Source organism: Syzygium oleosum, unplaced genomic scaffold, assembly GCF_021117445.2.
Source record: "Syzygium oleosum isolate NSW1041296 unplaced genomic scaffold, Sole_v2.1 Sole_v2.04, whole genome shotgun sequence".
NCBI classification, from domain to species: domain Eukaryota; kingdom Viridiplantae; phylum Streptophyta; class Magnoliopsida; order Myrtales; family Myrtaceae; genus Syzygium; species Syzygium oleosum.
This window is the reverse complement of record NW_026607488.1, coordinates 569,109-583,588: the sequence shown is the minus strand read 5'-3', so window position 1 is coordinate 583,588 and position 14,480 is coordinate 569,109. Positions and strand designations below refer to the sequence as shown.

Sequence of the window (14,480 nt, the reverse complement as noted above, 5' to 3'; positions counted from 1 at the left end):
CGATCTCTGAACTTGATACATGTTCAAACTAGCCTTTGGATTATATGAAAATGTTCAATATTATTCATGAACTTAAATTAATCGAAGGATAACATTAGATATTTTCCATATAGACTAGGGACTAGTTTGAACATTTACCAAAAGTTCATGGACCACATTAAACAAATTAAAAGTTCAAGGACCACATTACATATCAAACTAAAGTTTATGGACCATTTGTGTTATTATTCCTATAAGAAACCTTTGACTTGTCACGACGGCTAGTGTCTGCTAAACCAGCAAGAATTGTCATACAGACCGTCACAACAGGTTTCCGGTAGAATGTCAGTTAAAAAAAATGAGCATCCATTCCAAATTTATAAATAATAATTAAGTTAGGGCATAATGGAACTTTATGACTGAGCCACGTCATCGCAAAACTCCATTCCCTCTCACTTCCCTTACATTAATTATACACATTATATCACATTAACTAGAGAAGAACTTAATCATCTCATTTAATCCGATATAATATATCTATAACAATATATGAACATTAGTTTGCCTACCTTATTAACCTGGATGCGATTTAATACACAAGTCTATATACCTAAACTCATCAATTAAGGGATCTTATTTGTGTTTCTCTTGTGAATTATTGTTTAGGGCAAAAGAACTTTTAAGTGGCAGGCAGCCGTCACCAACCCATTAGCTTTAATAATCTGGTCTTGAAAAATCCTTGAGTCGAGATTGCAAAGACAGCGATGAATGACGAGATGATGAAGGTTTTGTGGAGAAAAAGTGAAATTGGGACTAGACAAGTGAGTCGCTCCAACTGACCACGAAAGCACTGTCCACTTTCTTGGAAATTCAATGCAAGAATCAACCGGAAGGGAACTCAGCAACAGCAGCGGGAGGTTTTGGGCGAGGGCTTGCAGGCCCTCACGACCGCGCCACCGTGGGTCGCCCCCGACCGTAGCGGGCAAGGTTCGACCCTTCATCCCCTTGCGATTTCTCTCTATCCAACTATTTTTTTCTTACCTCTTTTGCTTCATTTTTTTGCCTCTTTTCTTACTTGCTCACCACATCAGTGTCTCATTCATTTAAGACATATTACAAAATGATATATCGGATTTTTCCGTCGTTCAAATTGGTCGGAGTTAACGGAAATATTTGATTGCACTTTTTGAACAAGTTTTGGGACTAGTTGCTTTATTTAAAAGTTTTAGAATCTGATCATGTTTTTGCAATAAATTTTAGGACTTCTGAAACACTTAGAGTAAATAAATATGAAATGTTTCACGACGATAACTCTTTTTTTTATAATCCAAGGTGGGAAAATAACTTCTTCTTTTTTATAATCCAAGGTGGGAAAATAGAGACCTGGTTATATGGAGGCCTATGATGCACCTTTGCTAGCCTCACTAACCAATAAAGTTCAAACATTTAATCTGTATAGGTAACTTTGACCAAGACCAGGTTATAGCCTTTTCTACATACAAGTATGTAATACTAGGACAAAAGTTATTTTATCAACAATTTCTTTTTGCAGCTAAACAACAAATATCACAATTAGGATTGCAAAATTTGTTGGCATAATGACACTATAAGTTCTAAAAGTTTCGTATGATCCTCGCTTTGTCAAAAATTTCGTCACATCACTTAAGTGCCACTTTAAACAATTACTTAAGGGCCAACTCCTATTTGAATTGTAAGAAATCCGACGAGACAATATTTTATTAATTTTTTCAACCGATTGGCTTGCCGGCGTCCCCAGTCGGCATATATACCCCTAAAATGACGTCGTCATCATGTTTTGCCGCAAATATAAACCCTAAATCAAACAATCAAGCATTTTCCCAAATTTGAAAACCCTAATTTGTTTTTCACCCCAAAATTAACAACTAAATCTTGCAACGGAAAGTAGGAGCATGACGAGCGGCTCAAATTCGTTTCGACGAAAATCCTGGTTTGGTGGATGTCATTGAGAAGGGGGGCATTAGGTGCTCTCAAGGAGAGCGGTGTAAAAGACTTTAGAGAGAAAAGAACACGGCTAGAACACAGAGCTTCGGGATTTTTCTCTGGGTAGTCGCCTAACAAAGTTGCCGATCGCTCGTCATCACCGCCTTCAAGTGATTGTGGCATAACATCAAGGTGCTCTGTTTCCTTTGCGGTGGTCGAGAGCTTTGAGCAGTTTGAATCTCGGTCGAATATTACTTTTGGACTTAAGACTTTGATCTTTTGCGCCATTGCCCTTCGCTACTTGTCACTACTCTTCATTGCTTGTCGTCGTTCACCGTCACTCCGCTACGTTTGAGAAAGCACAACGAATGCTCTATTTTCCGGCCGTGAAGCTTGAAAAGCTTCAATCTCGGTTCAAGCATCATAACTGAAGTCGATCTTAACCGGAAAAAAGCTTCGAGCACTTCCTCCTGTCGTTACAACCTTCAATCACAATCAAGATTTCGCTTCGGTAAGGTAGAATTCAAAACCTTTTGTCTTGGTTTACAAACAAAAACGCAAGCAAGCGTCGAACGAAACTTTACAAATTTGTCTATTGTGAGATGGGCTTCATGCAACGTCAATTTGGCACAAGCCAGCCGCGTCAGAAGTCCAAGTTGGACTCGTTGTTAATTTAAAATTTTCATGTCAGATTAAACATTTTATTATAAAAGTCACGTAATATTTTTGGACGGAATTTGTTGCCGGTTTTACTTAAGTGGTCGTTTTTCTCTGATTTGGCACTTAAGTGAGTCGACGAAAACTTTTGACATTAAAGTGAGCGTCATATGAAACTTTTGGCATTTCTAGTGTCCTTATGCCAAGATTTATCGGATGGTTCGTTTGTTCTTTTTGACACCTCTCAATATATTCGACGGTTGGTAGAAAAATTTCATAGAAGATAATGTAGATCTAATCTAACTTTTCTTTGGGACAAGTGAAATGATGTTAAACATTTGGACTAGCAGTTGGATAATATGCAAAGACACTACGCGAAGGCAATAATTCAAACAACATAGTACTATTTAGCTCGTGCCAACAATCAGTTGTATCTCATCAAATCACGTGTTTGCTTATAATGATACATAAGATTATCACTCATAGCGCTATTTTGCTGGCTAGTAGGCAAAGTCTATTCTGGTTTTTTCAAGCAAGTTTCATGACAAGATCAATTTCCAACAAGCAACTCATCTCGTAGTTAGGAGTCACAATCACAAAACTCGGCTCCCATCCTAGGAAGCCCCACTGCATCCATCGCTCGTCAGTTTCCTCATTAGTTCAAGCCTTGGCTCTTTCCCTTGAAACTTTGTGGCCGCACAAAGCTTCAAGTAGTCCCCGAAGGCGTACTTCTCCGGGTACAGGAGCTTCGGCGCCGGCGAGATGATGGCATCATTCGTGGCATTGTAGAACGTGGCCACGGAGAGCCGGCTTCCATTCTTCTCAGCCACGATGCGGTGCAAGACCTTCTTGTACCACCCGTTGCTCAGCACCTCGAGTTGGTTCCCGGTGTCAACACATATGGTGGCATTGTCGGACGGCGGGATTGGCACCCATTGCCCGTCGTGGAGGAACTCGAGGCCTGAGACTCGGTCATCCTGAAGTATCACTATGATCCCACCTACATCGGGTGTGTTCCCTGAGCCCCCTCACTCGCTCGGGGTAGGGGCATTCCGGGTATTTCTCCACCTTAGTCCCCACGGAAGGTCCATTTGTCCTTGAGAATTACCTCTTTATGTTCTTTATGTTGGGAGCACGCAGCAGAAGCCCGATATCTTCACCTGAGGAGATTGCCAAAGAGGGAGCTCAAGTTTGAGCCCGTCAACATATGCAGTTGAACCTACCTTCACCTTCACTCAAAAGCTTAAGCCAATGAGTTATAGGCCATTTATGATATATTAATTGCTCAACACTATATTAATTATCCGATGTGGGACTTCTCTAACACAACTCATACGTGTATCTCAACAATCTCCTCTTCACATGTGAGCTCAGTGTTGTTAGATTTGCTCCTCCTTAATTTAGGTACTCTTCTGCATCAGCTTATCTCAACTTCAATCTCCAAGTCATTGCAATGCATCCGCAACTATGCACAACAACCATCATCAACTGCTAACTTGGGATTGCATCACCCATGGTCTCTATCTCACGTCATCCCTGGTCAAACCATCATCAACTGCTAACTTGGGATTGCTTGCATCACCCATGGTCTCTATCTCACGTCATCCATGGTCAAACCATCATCAACTGCTAACTTGGGATTGCATCACCCATGGTCTCTATCTCGCACCGTCCATCATCACCCATGGTCTCTATCTCGCGCCGTCCATGGTCAAACCATCATCAACTGCTAACTTGGGATTGCATCACACATGGTCTCTATCTCGTGTCACCAGACCAACTGTCCATGGTCACTTCTCGCCAAACCAACCGTGATAACAATTTCCACCCGAAACAAGCATCGATCATGAGATTTCTTTGTTGAGATATTCATCAAACACCGAACAGATTGGAGGCCCACCAATCAACCATCCGGCTCTGATACCATTTGTTGGGAACACCCAGCAGAAGCCCGATACTTTCACCTGGGGAGATCGCCAAAGAGAGAGCTCAAGTCCAAGCCCATCAACATATTCAGACTTGAGCCTGTCAACATAACCCACCTTCACTCGAAAGCTTAAACCAATGAATTATGGGCCAATTAGGATATATTAATTGATCAACACCACATCAATTATCCGATATGGGACTTTTCTAACACAACTCATATGTGTATCTCAACATGGTCCTTGTCTAGGCCAAGATTCTCACAAATGAGCTCTGAGAGCTTCTCTGCTAGCTTTATCACCTAAGCGATGTACTCATCCATTGTCGCCCTAAAAGAATATTGCACAAAGTATTAGTCAGTCACTAGGTAAATATTATAGATACTAAGGCCGGTGGACTATTTTGGTCTACAAAGTGATGTGATGAATTCTTAGCGGTTGATCTGCCATATCACCTTTAAAACCGGCTCGGTATACTGGATTTAGTATCTTTACTGATTACTTAGCCACTACAGCAAGATTGGAAACTGAAAGTTCTCAAATGATCAGGAGCCGTGAACTTGCGATTGGGACTAATTTTCTCATGCACCGAAGATCGTTCGAGAGGTTCGGGAAGTCCTCGATGTTCGACTTCGGGCGGTGCCAGATGAAGAATGGGCATTCCCAGTCTAGATTAGATGTGGTACCATTGGCATTTTCCAAGCGTTTGGCAGTTTCTGACCCGTAGAAACTTGCCTTCAAATTCTCCTCGTAGTGGGTGTTGACAAAATGCCTCACTTTCTCCATCAGTTCAGGGTCAACCCCATGGTTCTTAATCTGCAAGAAATGCATCATCATCATCCCATCATCACAACCATTTCTTAAGATAAGAGAGTGAATTGGGTCGTTAAGAAAGATTGAACCTTCTCGATGATGATGAATCACGAAATGTTACCTTGAAGCAGCCCCATTTCTCACAAGCAAGGTGAAGTATTGCCGTTGTTTTGCTCCTGTTCTCACCATCAAGCTCACTCAAATCTATCAGAGGAATCTCCATGTTTCGCTTTCCTCCTTTACCTCTGAACTCTCTCTAACAAGTTTATTGAGATGATTCATGGACCGGGTATATATACGGATGGAGATGGGGGAAGTTTAGTGATTTTTTTGCGTACATTTGTTGAAACTTTTAGGAAAAGAAAAGGGTCCGGGCTTGGAAAAAGAATGGGCATCAACGTCTTATACAAGAGTTGTGGCTCGGGAAAGAAAGATAGGTGGCTAGTCTAGAGCTAACCACTCAAAACGACATGCCTGGCTGGATTCAAGGAAAAAGACTCATTTTCGTGATCCTAGAAAAAAAAAAGAAGGTAGTTTTGATCCAAATCCCACTATTATGACAAAAAGGTTTCCGCAAATAGATAGATTATGAATTTCTCCTTTGTGTCAATCATATAGAAAGCATGGGGTGGCTTTCTTTAAGGTTGTCGGGGGATTGGCTCGTTCAGTTGAAGCGGCAGGTGAACAAATTCGGAATTCAAGCTTCGGTGTTCCAACCCCTCGGTTAACCCGCTTTCTTCGGTTGGTTGAGCCCAGTCTGATCCAACAATAGTGAGCTACAACAATGGTTAAAAAGCCAAATATGACTAGGTTAAAAGATAATTGAGCATGCCATGACGATATTAGAATCTCGCATAGGACTTTATAAATGGACCCTCATGAGCCTCCATTTATAATATGAGCAATGCCCCAATTGGTCCTATACATGCGACCTACTATCAAAAAAAGAATTTCAATAGCTATATGAAGATGAACAACATCAGTCGGCCATAGACCTCCGGTTACTTGATCTAATCCTTTGCGAATTGTTAGAAATTCCACATATCTTCACCAATTCAAGGTAAAAAAAATCAGGTTACTCCCTTGGCAAAACTGGGAAAGTTGAGCCAAAAAAACCCGATTCAAGATAAATGTGTTATTGTTACACAGATAATCGTATCAATAAGTTGAGTTGCAAATTAAGCGTAACCTGGGTTGAAGAATGGCTGTTTCATTTCTTCAGTGCCTCAGTGGCAAGTGATTCAGGGTCTTCTATGTCTTGTAAACTAAGCACTCTTCTTTTCGGCAAAGTATTAGGGGAAGCTCCACTCCATTACAAAGTTCGCCAAAAAGAGTCAGATTTGCATCAAATCAGGAGTTCCCAAGTATTATGTCCCCTAAGAGTGATATCAATCAAATAGGACCTCATGTAAATCAATCAAGTGGTCGGGATGTCCTTTTGGAATGTTTGGTGTCGATCAAAATCAAGACTTTTCTTCTTCTTCTTCTTTTTCACATTTTCTGACGGACTTATCAGATTTTCACATAATAAGTCAGATCTGCAACAAATCAGGAGTTACCAAGTATCATGTCTAAGTGGTTTGTTTTTCATCTTCCACCCATTGTTTGTGTTGGAGTTCAGTAAAAGCTTGTAAGACTAGACAATGATTGAAATGCAACATCTAGCAGGGTTGTTGAGTTTTGAATTCTGACTACTACGCGTAAAATCAACCTAAGAGCAGATGAGAAAGTAGAATTATGCAAGATTCGAAGCCCTAACTTGCACCTTGATCCAATCTTTTCAAAACTTAAATTGTCAGGCAATCGACACATTAGAAACTTGCATCCGGAAAAAAGCTGATAATCTCTTTGAGTGAAGGTGCCGTGCTTCTACTTCGCGCTTCCATAAATAGGTAGCCGAGTAGCTTACATTCTAATGCTAATTATTATCAGCAAAACAGACATGATTTATTGGAGAAAATTTGTGTATATAAAAAGTGATTTGACAATTTGTATAAAAGTAATTACTCATTTACTGGAGCATCCTGAAATCTTACTTATTATAATGTACGGCCTGTTTGTTTGTTTGTATTTTTTTGGCTTTCCCATCAAGATTTGAAATATTGTTCGAATTTCATAAATTTAGGACAATTATAATGCCAATCTTTCTTTTTTGGTCATTTCGTTCCTTAAATATCAAAAGGATAACATAGATCGTGGGTATAGAGGTAAAGGCGGCGTTAACAACCAATTTTGAGGAAGGGCCTTTATTCTTTGAGCTTTAGCAACACAATCTACAACCAAGTTGGACTCTTGTGGGTAGTGGGCCAGCACAATAGATTTGGACAAGCCGAACTTTTCTTTGCACTCTTCCAAGATGGCCGACAGCTCCCATGGGCATTATTAGTCGAAGTGCAATCTTCCAAGATGACATGTAGATTGAATTCAATTCTTGTTGAAAGCACTCCAGAAGTAAAATTCTGAATGCACAGAGGCAATGTTGGGGGATGATCCCCTTAAGATCACTTGGACTGATTGAGATGCACAAAAACTGGCCTGAACACTATTTTAACACTAAAGCCGAAAAAGAAAACAAAAGGAAGAAGCTTCAACTACATTTTTCGGTCTTTTTACGGATGGTGGCGACAACGTAAAGAAAAATGAAAGATGGAAATAAAAACTGATTTGGGAAAATTTAGAAAGCTGTCAAAAAATTTACAAAGATTGGAGTAAGTTATCATATGGATTTGTAAGTTGGTTTCAAGTGCCAAGCCTTCCTGTAAACAGAGCACCAGGGCCAAAGGCCCATTCAAGTGAGACTGACAGCACTTTGCGTTAGTCCAAGAATCAAACGGAACCTTACAGCATCGGCAAAGCAGAACAATCAATGCCGTTTCTTCGTTAGATGGTTGTGTTGGTTGATCTTGCATGAACCGCGATGCAGTTAACAGAGTCTCGAGATAATTTTAGACAATACAAAATGGCTTGAAATTTGTGGACAGCAGCTAAGCCTATTGTAAGAACTCAACTTCAGCATGGAATGCAAGTAGAAATTTTGAGTTGGCAAGAATTGAGAGCTTGTAGCTCTTTGAGTAATATGCAGTTAATGGTTGACATCACAAGTTTGGATATGTAGAATAATAATACCTTTCATGCTGATATATCTTGACATCATCCTGGACATCCATTTGGTACTGGTTTTCTGATCTCCTCTTATAGTTGGTGTGTTACTTTTAGCCACAGATTGTTCCCAACATGCTTTTCCTTAGCAACACTTTCTGTGAGTTCCTCTCCATAGGACCAGCTCAGGCACGAATTGGCAAATAGTTGCTGTTTTGCTCGCTCATGCTTCTGATGACTCTGTTCATCTATTTTTTCCTAGAGTAAGATATTGTACTGATGGTCAATTCTCTGATCCACTGAGTAAAACCGCAGTTTCCTGTTCACATCTATGTCGGTACATGTTCTTACACTTAATGCTCCGAGTTGATGATTGTTCTTGTTTTTACCACCCCCGACCAGGAAACTTCAATAGGTTGCGCGATTAGTGAGCTGAATATTGATCTGTTACTGTACCTTGGTATGTAAATTTTCACCAAGTAAGCTGGCGGCTAGTTAGAAAACACGACATGCCTAAAGTTTTGAATCCGTTGAATTGTCAGAGGTGGTCATAGGTGATTCTCGTCTGCAGCAAAAAATGGAAGTATAGAAGTTTGGAATTGCAGCATTTTGGCATAATATTCGGTGCTCGATACGCAACTTGCCCTTGACAAAACAGAAAAAGCCAAACGCTACTTTGCTGTTGTTAAAAGGGATTTGTGAAAGCACAAGCATCCTGACTTCCTGCAAATTTTACTTGAGAGGATATGGCCTTGTGCTGGGTCTTTCTACAAATAAGAGGCCAGAGACTCTATACGAACACATAAGAGAATATGCAATGACCAAAGGGACTTTGGTGTTCAATGACCCACAATTAATAGATTCTTTTTTCAAGAAAAGAACATTTGCATATATTTTTGTTGACGGTAGAAACCACATATATGAGGATGGAGGGATTAAAGAAAAAACTAAAGTTTTTCTGACGATTTCTTTCCTGAAAATGACTGCGAAAATGACCGTTTTGGACTCTCTTAGAATCACAAGAACACAAGGGTACAAAAGCAATATTAGGAGATCTGTATCTCTAGCTCGAAAACAAAATTGTACCATCCACATGAATCATGAGCAGAATTTAAATGGTTGTGTGCATTAGTTTGCTTTGTAAGGTGAATCCAATGTGGAGTGACTTGACACCTCAGCGATGGTTACAGGTAGTAAAGCTAGACACAGTGGCTAGTTGAAGAGTCACATTCTTCAAAAAGTGACCTATAATCGCACGATAAATCATACAGACACTGATGGACCAGTCCAAAGAGGTGCCCAAATGAGATGGTAGAAGCTAGATGTCGTGTTCATATCACCAGTTATGGTTTAATTGAAGCCAATTGGATAGACCAAGAACTTGATTAGGACAACTCTTGATACTCTTTCACTCATGGTCCCACATTATTACTAATCCCTCTACTCAGACCACGCTCGAGATGAGGACTCGATATAAACACGCGAAAGATGATGGGCAAGGGGAAGAACACACATTTATATGTTTCTGACTGTATTTTTTATCTACATTATTTGGATCTGAGAACGCAGATACTTCATTGATTTACTTCACTTGCAGTAGTAAAGCGGGTTTTTGCCAGAAGTTGTTGATCACTACAAAAGGATTTTCTCACATTCGTAATTTGCATGTGGGGAAAATAATTCCAGCCTGAGTTTGATTAGCGAAGTACAGTTGATTAAAGTGTTTCTATACTTATGATGTGCCTCTATATGTTTTTTAGCAGCTGGCCATCCATCCCATTGAAAGATATAGCACAATTGGGCTTGTTTTTCAATGAAATGACGGAAGAGCAAATGCCTGGGGAGAGGAGATGATAAAATTGTTTGGTTGCGAGCTTGTGGACAAGCTGCGTTCTTCCTTATCTTCCTCAAAATCACTAGACGTCTGGAATTGTGTCAGCTTTGTAGTCACATAATTTGTTGTTTGTCCTTTCTTCAAATGCCGACAACGACAACGTGCCGTTTGGTTTTCAATGTGCTCATGCTTCATTTGTAGAATGAGTGATTTCATGTTCACTTTATTTAAAATAAATATCTCTCTTTCAAGATATGATTTCATTTCTTTCACCTAGAAACCTTCATTTGCTCGATAAAATTGGTGAAAAAGGAAACAGAAACATGCAGAAAGTCAAAGGGTTCTTTCAACGCATTTTGAATCTTGTTTGGGGAAGAGATCAGTTTTATTATTACCATCTTCTTGCAAAATGCATAGAGCTGGCCCAAAGAAGAAGCTTCAAGAAATCTTCTATAATTTGGCTTGTGGAAAACGGCCTATAGAAATAACAATTGACGTGTGGTCCAATCTTCATGACAGGACAAATATGTTTGGCAACTTGTGTCACCATTGTATTTATTGCATGCATCAACTGTTACCTTCAACTTGATGCTTTTCATGGTAAAGTGAACAAGCATATTCCAATTGGCCGAGAAAAGAACCAGAAAATGAAAACTTGAACGAGCATGAACATAACTTATCCTTAAAACTTCAGAAAGTTACTTGGTTCATTCTTTTATAGAGTCGATTGTGTTAGTTTAATTCTTGCAGTGTGTTGGTTCATGTGTTATCTTTTTCAACAAAGCAGAATGGAAAGGCAAGTTCTAACTCAAGGTTGGTTTGATGTTGCTTGCGTTTCTTTTATTTTCTTGAATCTTTTCCCTTTTTTCTATTCATCCTTCATCTAGACATACTTTGAAGAGAGGAATCCTGAAAACCGCCTGTTTTTCCTGCAATGAGAAAGTGGCTACTAAAAGAGCTGTACTTTTTTTGTTCAAAAATATTTTCCTAATTTTTCGAATTAAAAGAATATAACTCCAATCTACACACCGACTACATACATTATACCCTTCAATCTTATTCTTGAGGTTTCATACTGATAACTCACATAAAGAGCTAGCAAGCAAATACCGTGCATTTCACTCTAGAAGGAGTTCTCGCTAATTTGGCCATATGAAGCATGTTTACATTGGTTATCAATTCAATCCATGAGTTTGTTCTTTCATCAACAAGAAGCTAGATATCGAGTCTTAGTTTGTTTCGTTTTCCCAATCTTTTCCACACTCAACACAGCACTGATGATGTTGTTTCTTGTAATTCTACGCAAGGGAAATCTCAGGAAATTTCGTAGGAGACAATTTATTCCTTAGGTGTTTTTCAACATTCTATTGCTGTTAAAGCATGAAAACAATGTAAGGGACTACTAGATTCCAAAGAAGAAACTTCAAAGATTTGGATGAGCCTGGCAAGTAAACTATCTGTCATAGAAAGATGCCATTCTTCCTCTTTACCTAACTCTTTTGTGAATATCTTTGCTTTTCTATGTTTATACGTTGGTGTTGGTCAACTCTTCTTTCTCCAAATGAAGCAAACAAAAAGTTAAAGTTGCCATATGGGAAATAAGCTAGAATATCATCTTTAATCAATATCCCTATATGTGTGCTAGCTTTAGCACACTTGTCAGATGGAAAGAGGAAACAGCAAAAGGCAACATTCTTTAACAGTAATTTAATCTACTTATTATAAAGGTAATGGCATCATCATGATCAGTTGAACGACAACTGCAAATTTCCTTTTGAAGTGGATATAACAAAAAATTCTCTTCCAAACAGATGAACTGAAGCTAAAGCACTAGAAGCTAGCATTAATGGTAATGTCCACTCCTCTTCTCGAGCCTTAGGGAATAAAAAGACAAAAGGAAGAGTATCTATTATCTCTTTCCTAGTCTTACCAACAATTTGTCATGTAACAGCAAGAGGTCCCACAAAGAGAGGAGCTGCAAGAGACGGCTTGTTATGTTCCAAGGGCCTTGAAACAGCCAGTTTGAGCTCAAGATCAAGACCCGAATTAGGTGAAACGCCGATCGATTTTGGAGCATCGGATGGTTTTTGTGAGGAGCTGATCAATCCGCAGCTTGATGAACCAGTCATCATCCTCACACTTTCTTGATCATTAAGCTTGCCATCCTCCTTCGAGGAACCAAGTGCAGTTAAAAGCTGAGTGGTTCTGGCATCAAGAACTTGCAAATGAGACATCATTAAGTTTCCCATTTTGCAATTAGGAACTGAGTCACTCGGCTTGGCCGTCAAACTGCCTAAACGATTACCCGCTACGGTTTTGACATCAACCTATACAAAAAGAATTTATCAAACCGCGTCGAACTAATTGATGATAGCGACATGATAGTAATAGTTGATGGAAGCAATGATTTTTTACCATGTCGAAGAGGCTCGAGCGCCGCTTTTTCTTGTTGAAGCTCACTTGCCGGAGGAAATATTTCTGAGCATGACTTGCAACCTGGGCCGGGGTTCTCGTGGTCACATAGCTCCTGGAGATGCCCCTCCAATCACCCTTCCCAAGCTTCTCAAGCCCTACCAAGAAGGTCCTATGTTCCTCCTCTGTCCATGGAACTCCTGGTCATATACCCAACAAAAATTCAGATATTGAAAACTCTCAGCTTAACAAATGAAAGTTCCCAAAAAAAAAAAAGCAAAAGAAGCGCATTTAAACAAGTGTTTGTACAGTGTAAGGTTGATGAAAATATTTGTGGACAGAAAGAACTTAGGATAGAACAAACTTGGTCAAAACAACACAAGTAAAACAATAGACATAGTAATAAAACAAAAATGCTCATCTTAATCAGAGAACAGAAGTCATCTAAATTCAAATGAAACAAGCAAAATTTATGGTTCAATTTCAGCTGATAAACTTATTAGAACAGAGTCTTTTGCATCTCCAAAAGCTCACCCTTCTTCTTCTCTTGGGATCTACCCAATAGGCCATCCGACAGATAGCCAAGGGACGTTTTATCGGAGTTCTCGCCAATCGAGATTCGCGAGGAGGACGGAGAAGACGACGAGGCTGGTGATGAAGTGAAGGGCAAGCAATCCATGCTGAAGCTTTTCTTGATGGCAAGAGAAGATGAGGATGGGGAGATGTCAAGCTGGATTCCAAAGAGCCTGAGCCCAACACTATCGTAGCCAGCAGTTGCTGGTGATGAGTAAGTGATTGTGCAGGTCCTAGAATTGTGTCCTATGTTGCCACAATGTGAACACTTCCTGCCCATTTTTGCCCAGACCAAATTAGTCCCCCGAAGTCCCCCGAACACCAAACTCAGAGAGAGAGAGAGAGAGAGAGAGTTACTATATGTGTGTCTGGCTGGTATATATGAGAGAGAGAGAGAGAAGTTACTATGTGTGTCTGGCTGGTATATATGGTGGAAACTGGATGCACACCGAAGGAAGATGATTGGATGGACATAGTTTATTTGATGAAATGCTTTTCTTTTATCCCAACTTGAGTCGTGTATCATGATGACCAAAAGATAGATAAAATGACTAGTTAACTTCTTCTCATATCCTTCTGAGGAAAACTATATTTTATCCTTTTTTTTTCTCCACCTAAGTTAATAGTGCATACCAAGCAGTTGAGAATCTATAATAGGGTATACAAAAAAAAATTAATATGGTTGGTCTCTCAACTTTTTTCCCATGTTCAATTTTATTCATCAACTTTTTCCTCTTTAATTTTGTCCCTAAATTTTCGAAAAATCAGTTCTATGTAATCTTTTCATCAAGTTGTGTCACATGCATTTTCCTAACACGGACCACCATATCAACGTTTACCAGACCAAAATAATGACGTGGACTGTCGTGTTGTTTTTCCAAGTTGGCAAATCCTTTTTTTTTTTTTTGGAAGGGGGGGCTAGAACAATATTAGAGAGATATATGACGTGCAAGCCATATGTAAATCAAATATAACATCAACTTAACAAAACTATGATTATGTCAACTAACAATGCTGGAAATTTAAATGGAGGGATTACAGTAACTGGACTTTTCAAAGTTCAAAACTAGATTAAACGGAAAGAAAATTGAAGAAAAGTTTATGGGCCGCCAATATCATTATCTATAATAACAAATGACTACATAAATTCTATAGGATTTATTTCATCTATTACATCGACTATTAAAATATACTTTCCTATTGTCGCCGGATTTCGGGTTCGCGGA

The 14,480-nt window shown here is 39.4% G+C and overlaps 1 protein-coding gene and 1 pseudogene across 1 annotated transcript; both read right to left on the bottom strand.

Moving 5' to 3' along the window:
• Positions 1-3,212: 3,212 nt before the first annotated feature.
• LOC115684530 (1-aminocyclopropane-1-carboxylate oxidase 1-like) lies at positions 3,213-5,695 on the bottom strand (annotated as a pseudogene).
• Positions 5,696-12,005: 6,310 nt separating this feature from the next.
• Positions 12,006-13,586, bottom strand: LOC115684510 (transcription factor MYBS3). The gene is made up of 3 exons (XM_030609256.2): positions 13,216-13,586; positions 12,685-12,881; positions 12,006-12,596 (listed from the first exon to the last, which is right to left on the bottom strand). Exons 1-3 carry the CDS (start codon positions 13,532-13,534, stop codon positions 12,210-12,212), a joined length of 903 nt encoding a protein of 300 aa, XP_030465116.2. The 5' UTR covers positions 13,535-13,586; the 3' UTR covers positions 12,006-12,209.
• Between the last annotated feature and the right edge of the window lie 894 nt (positions 13,587-14,480).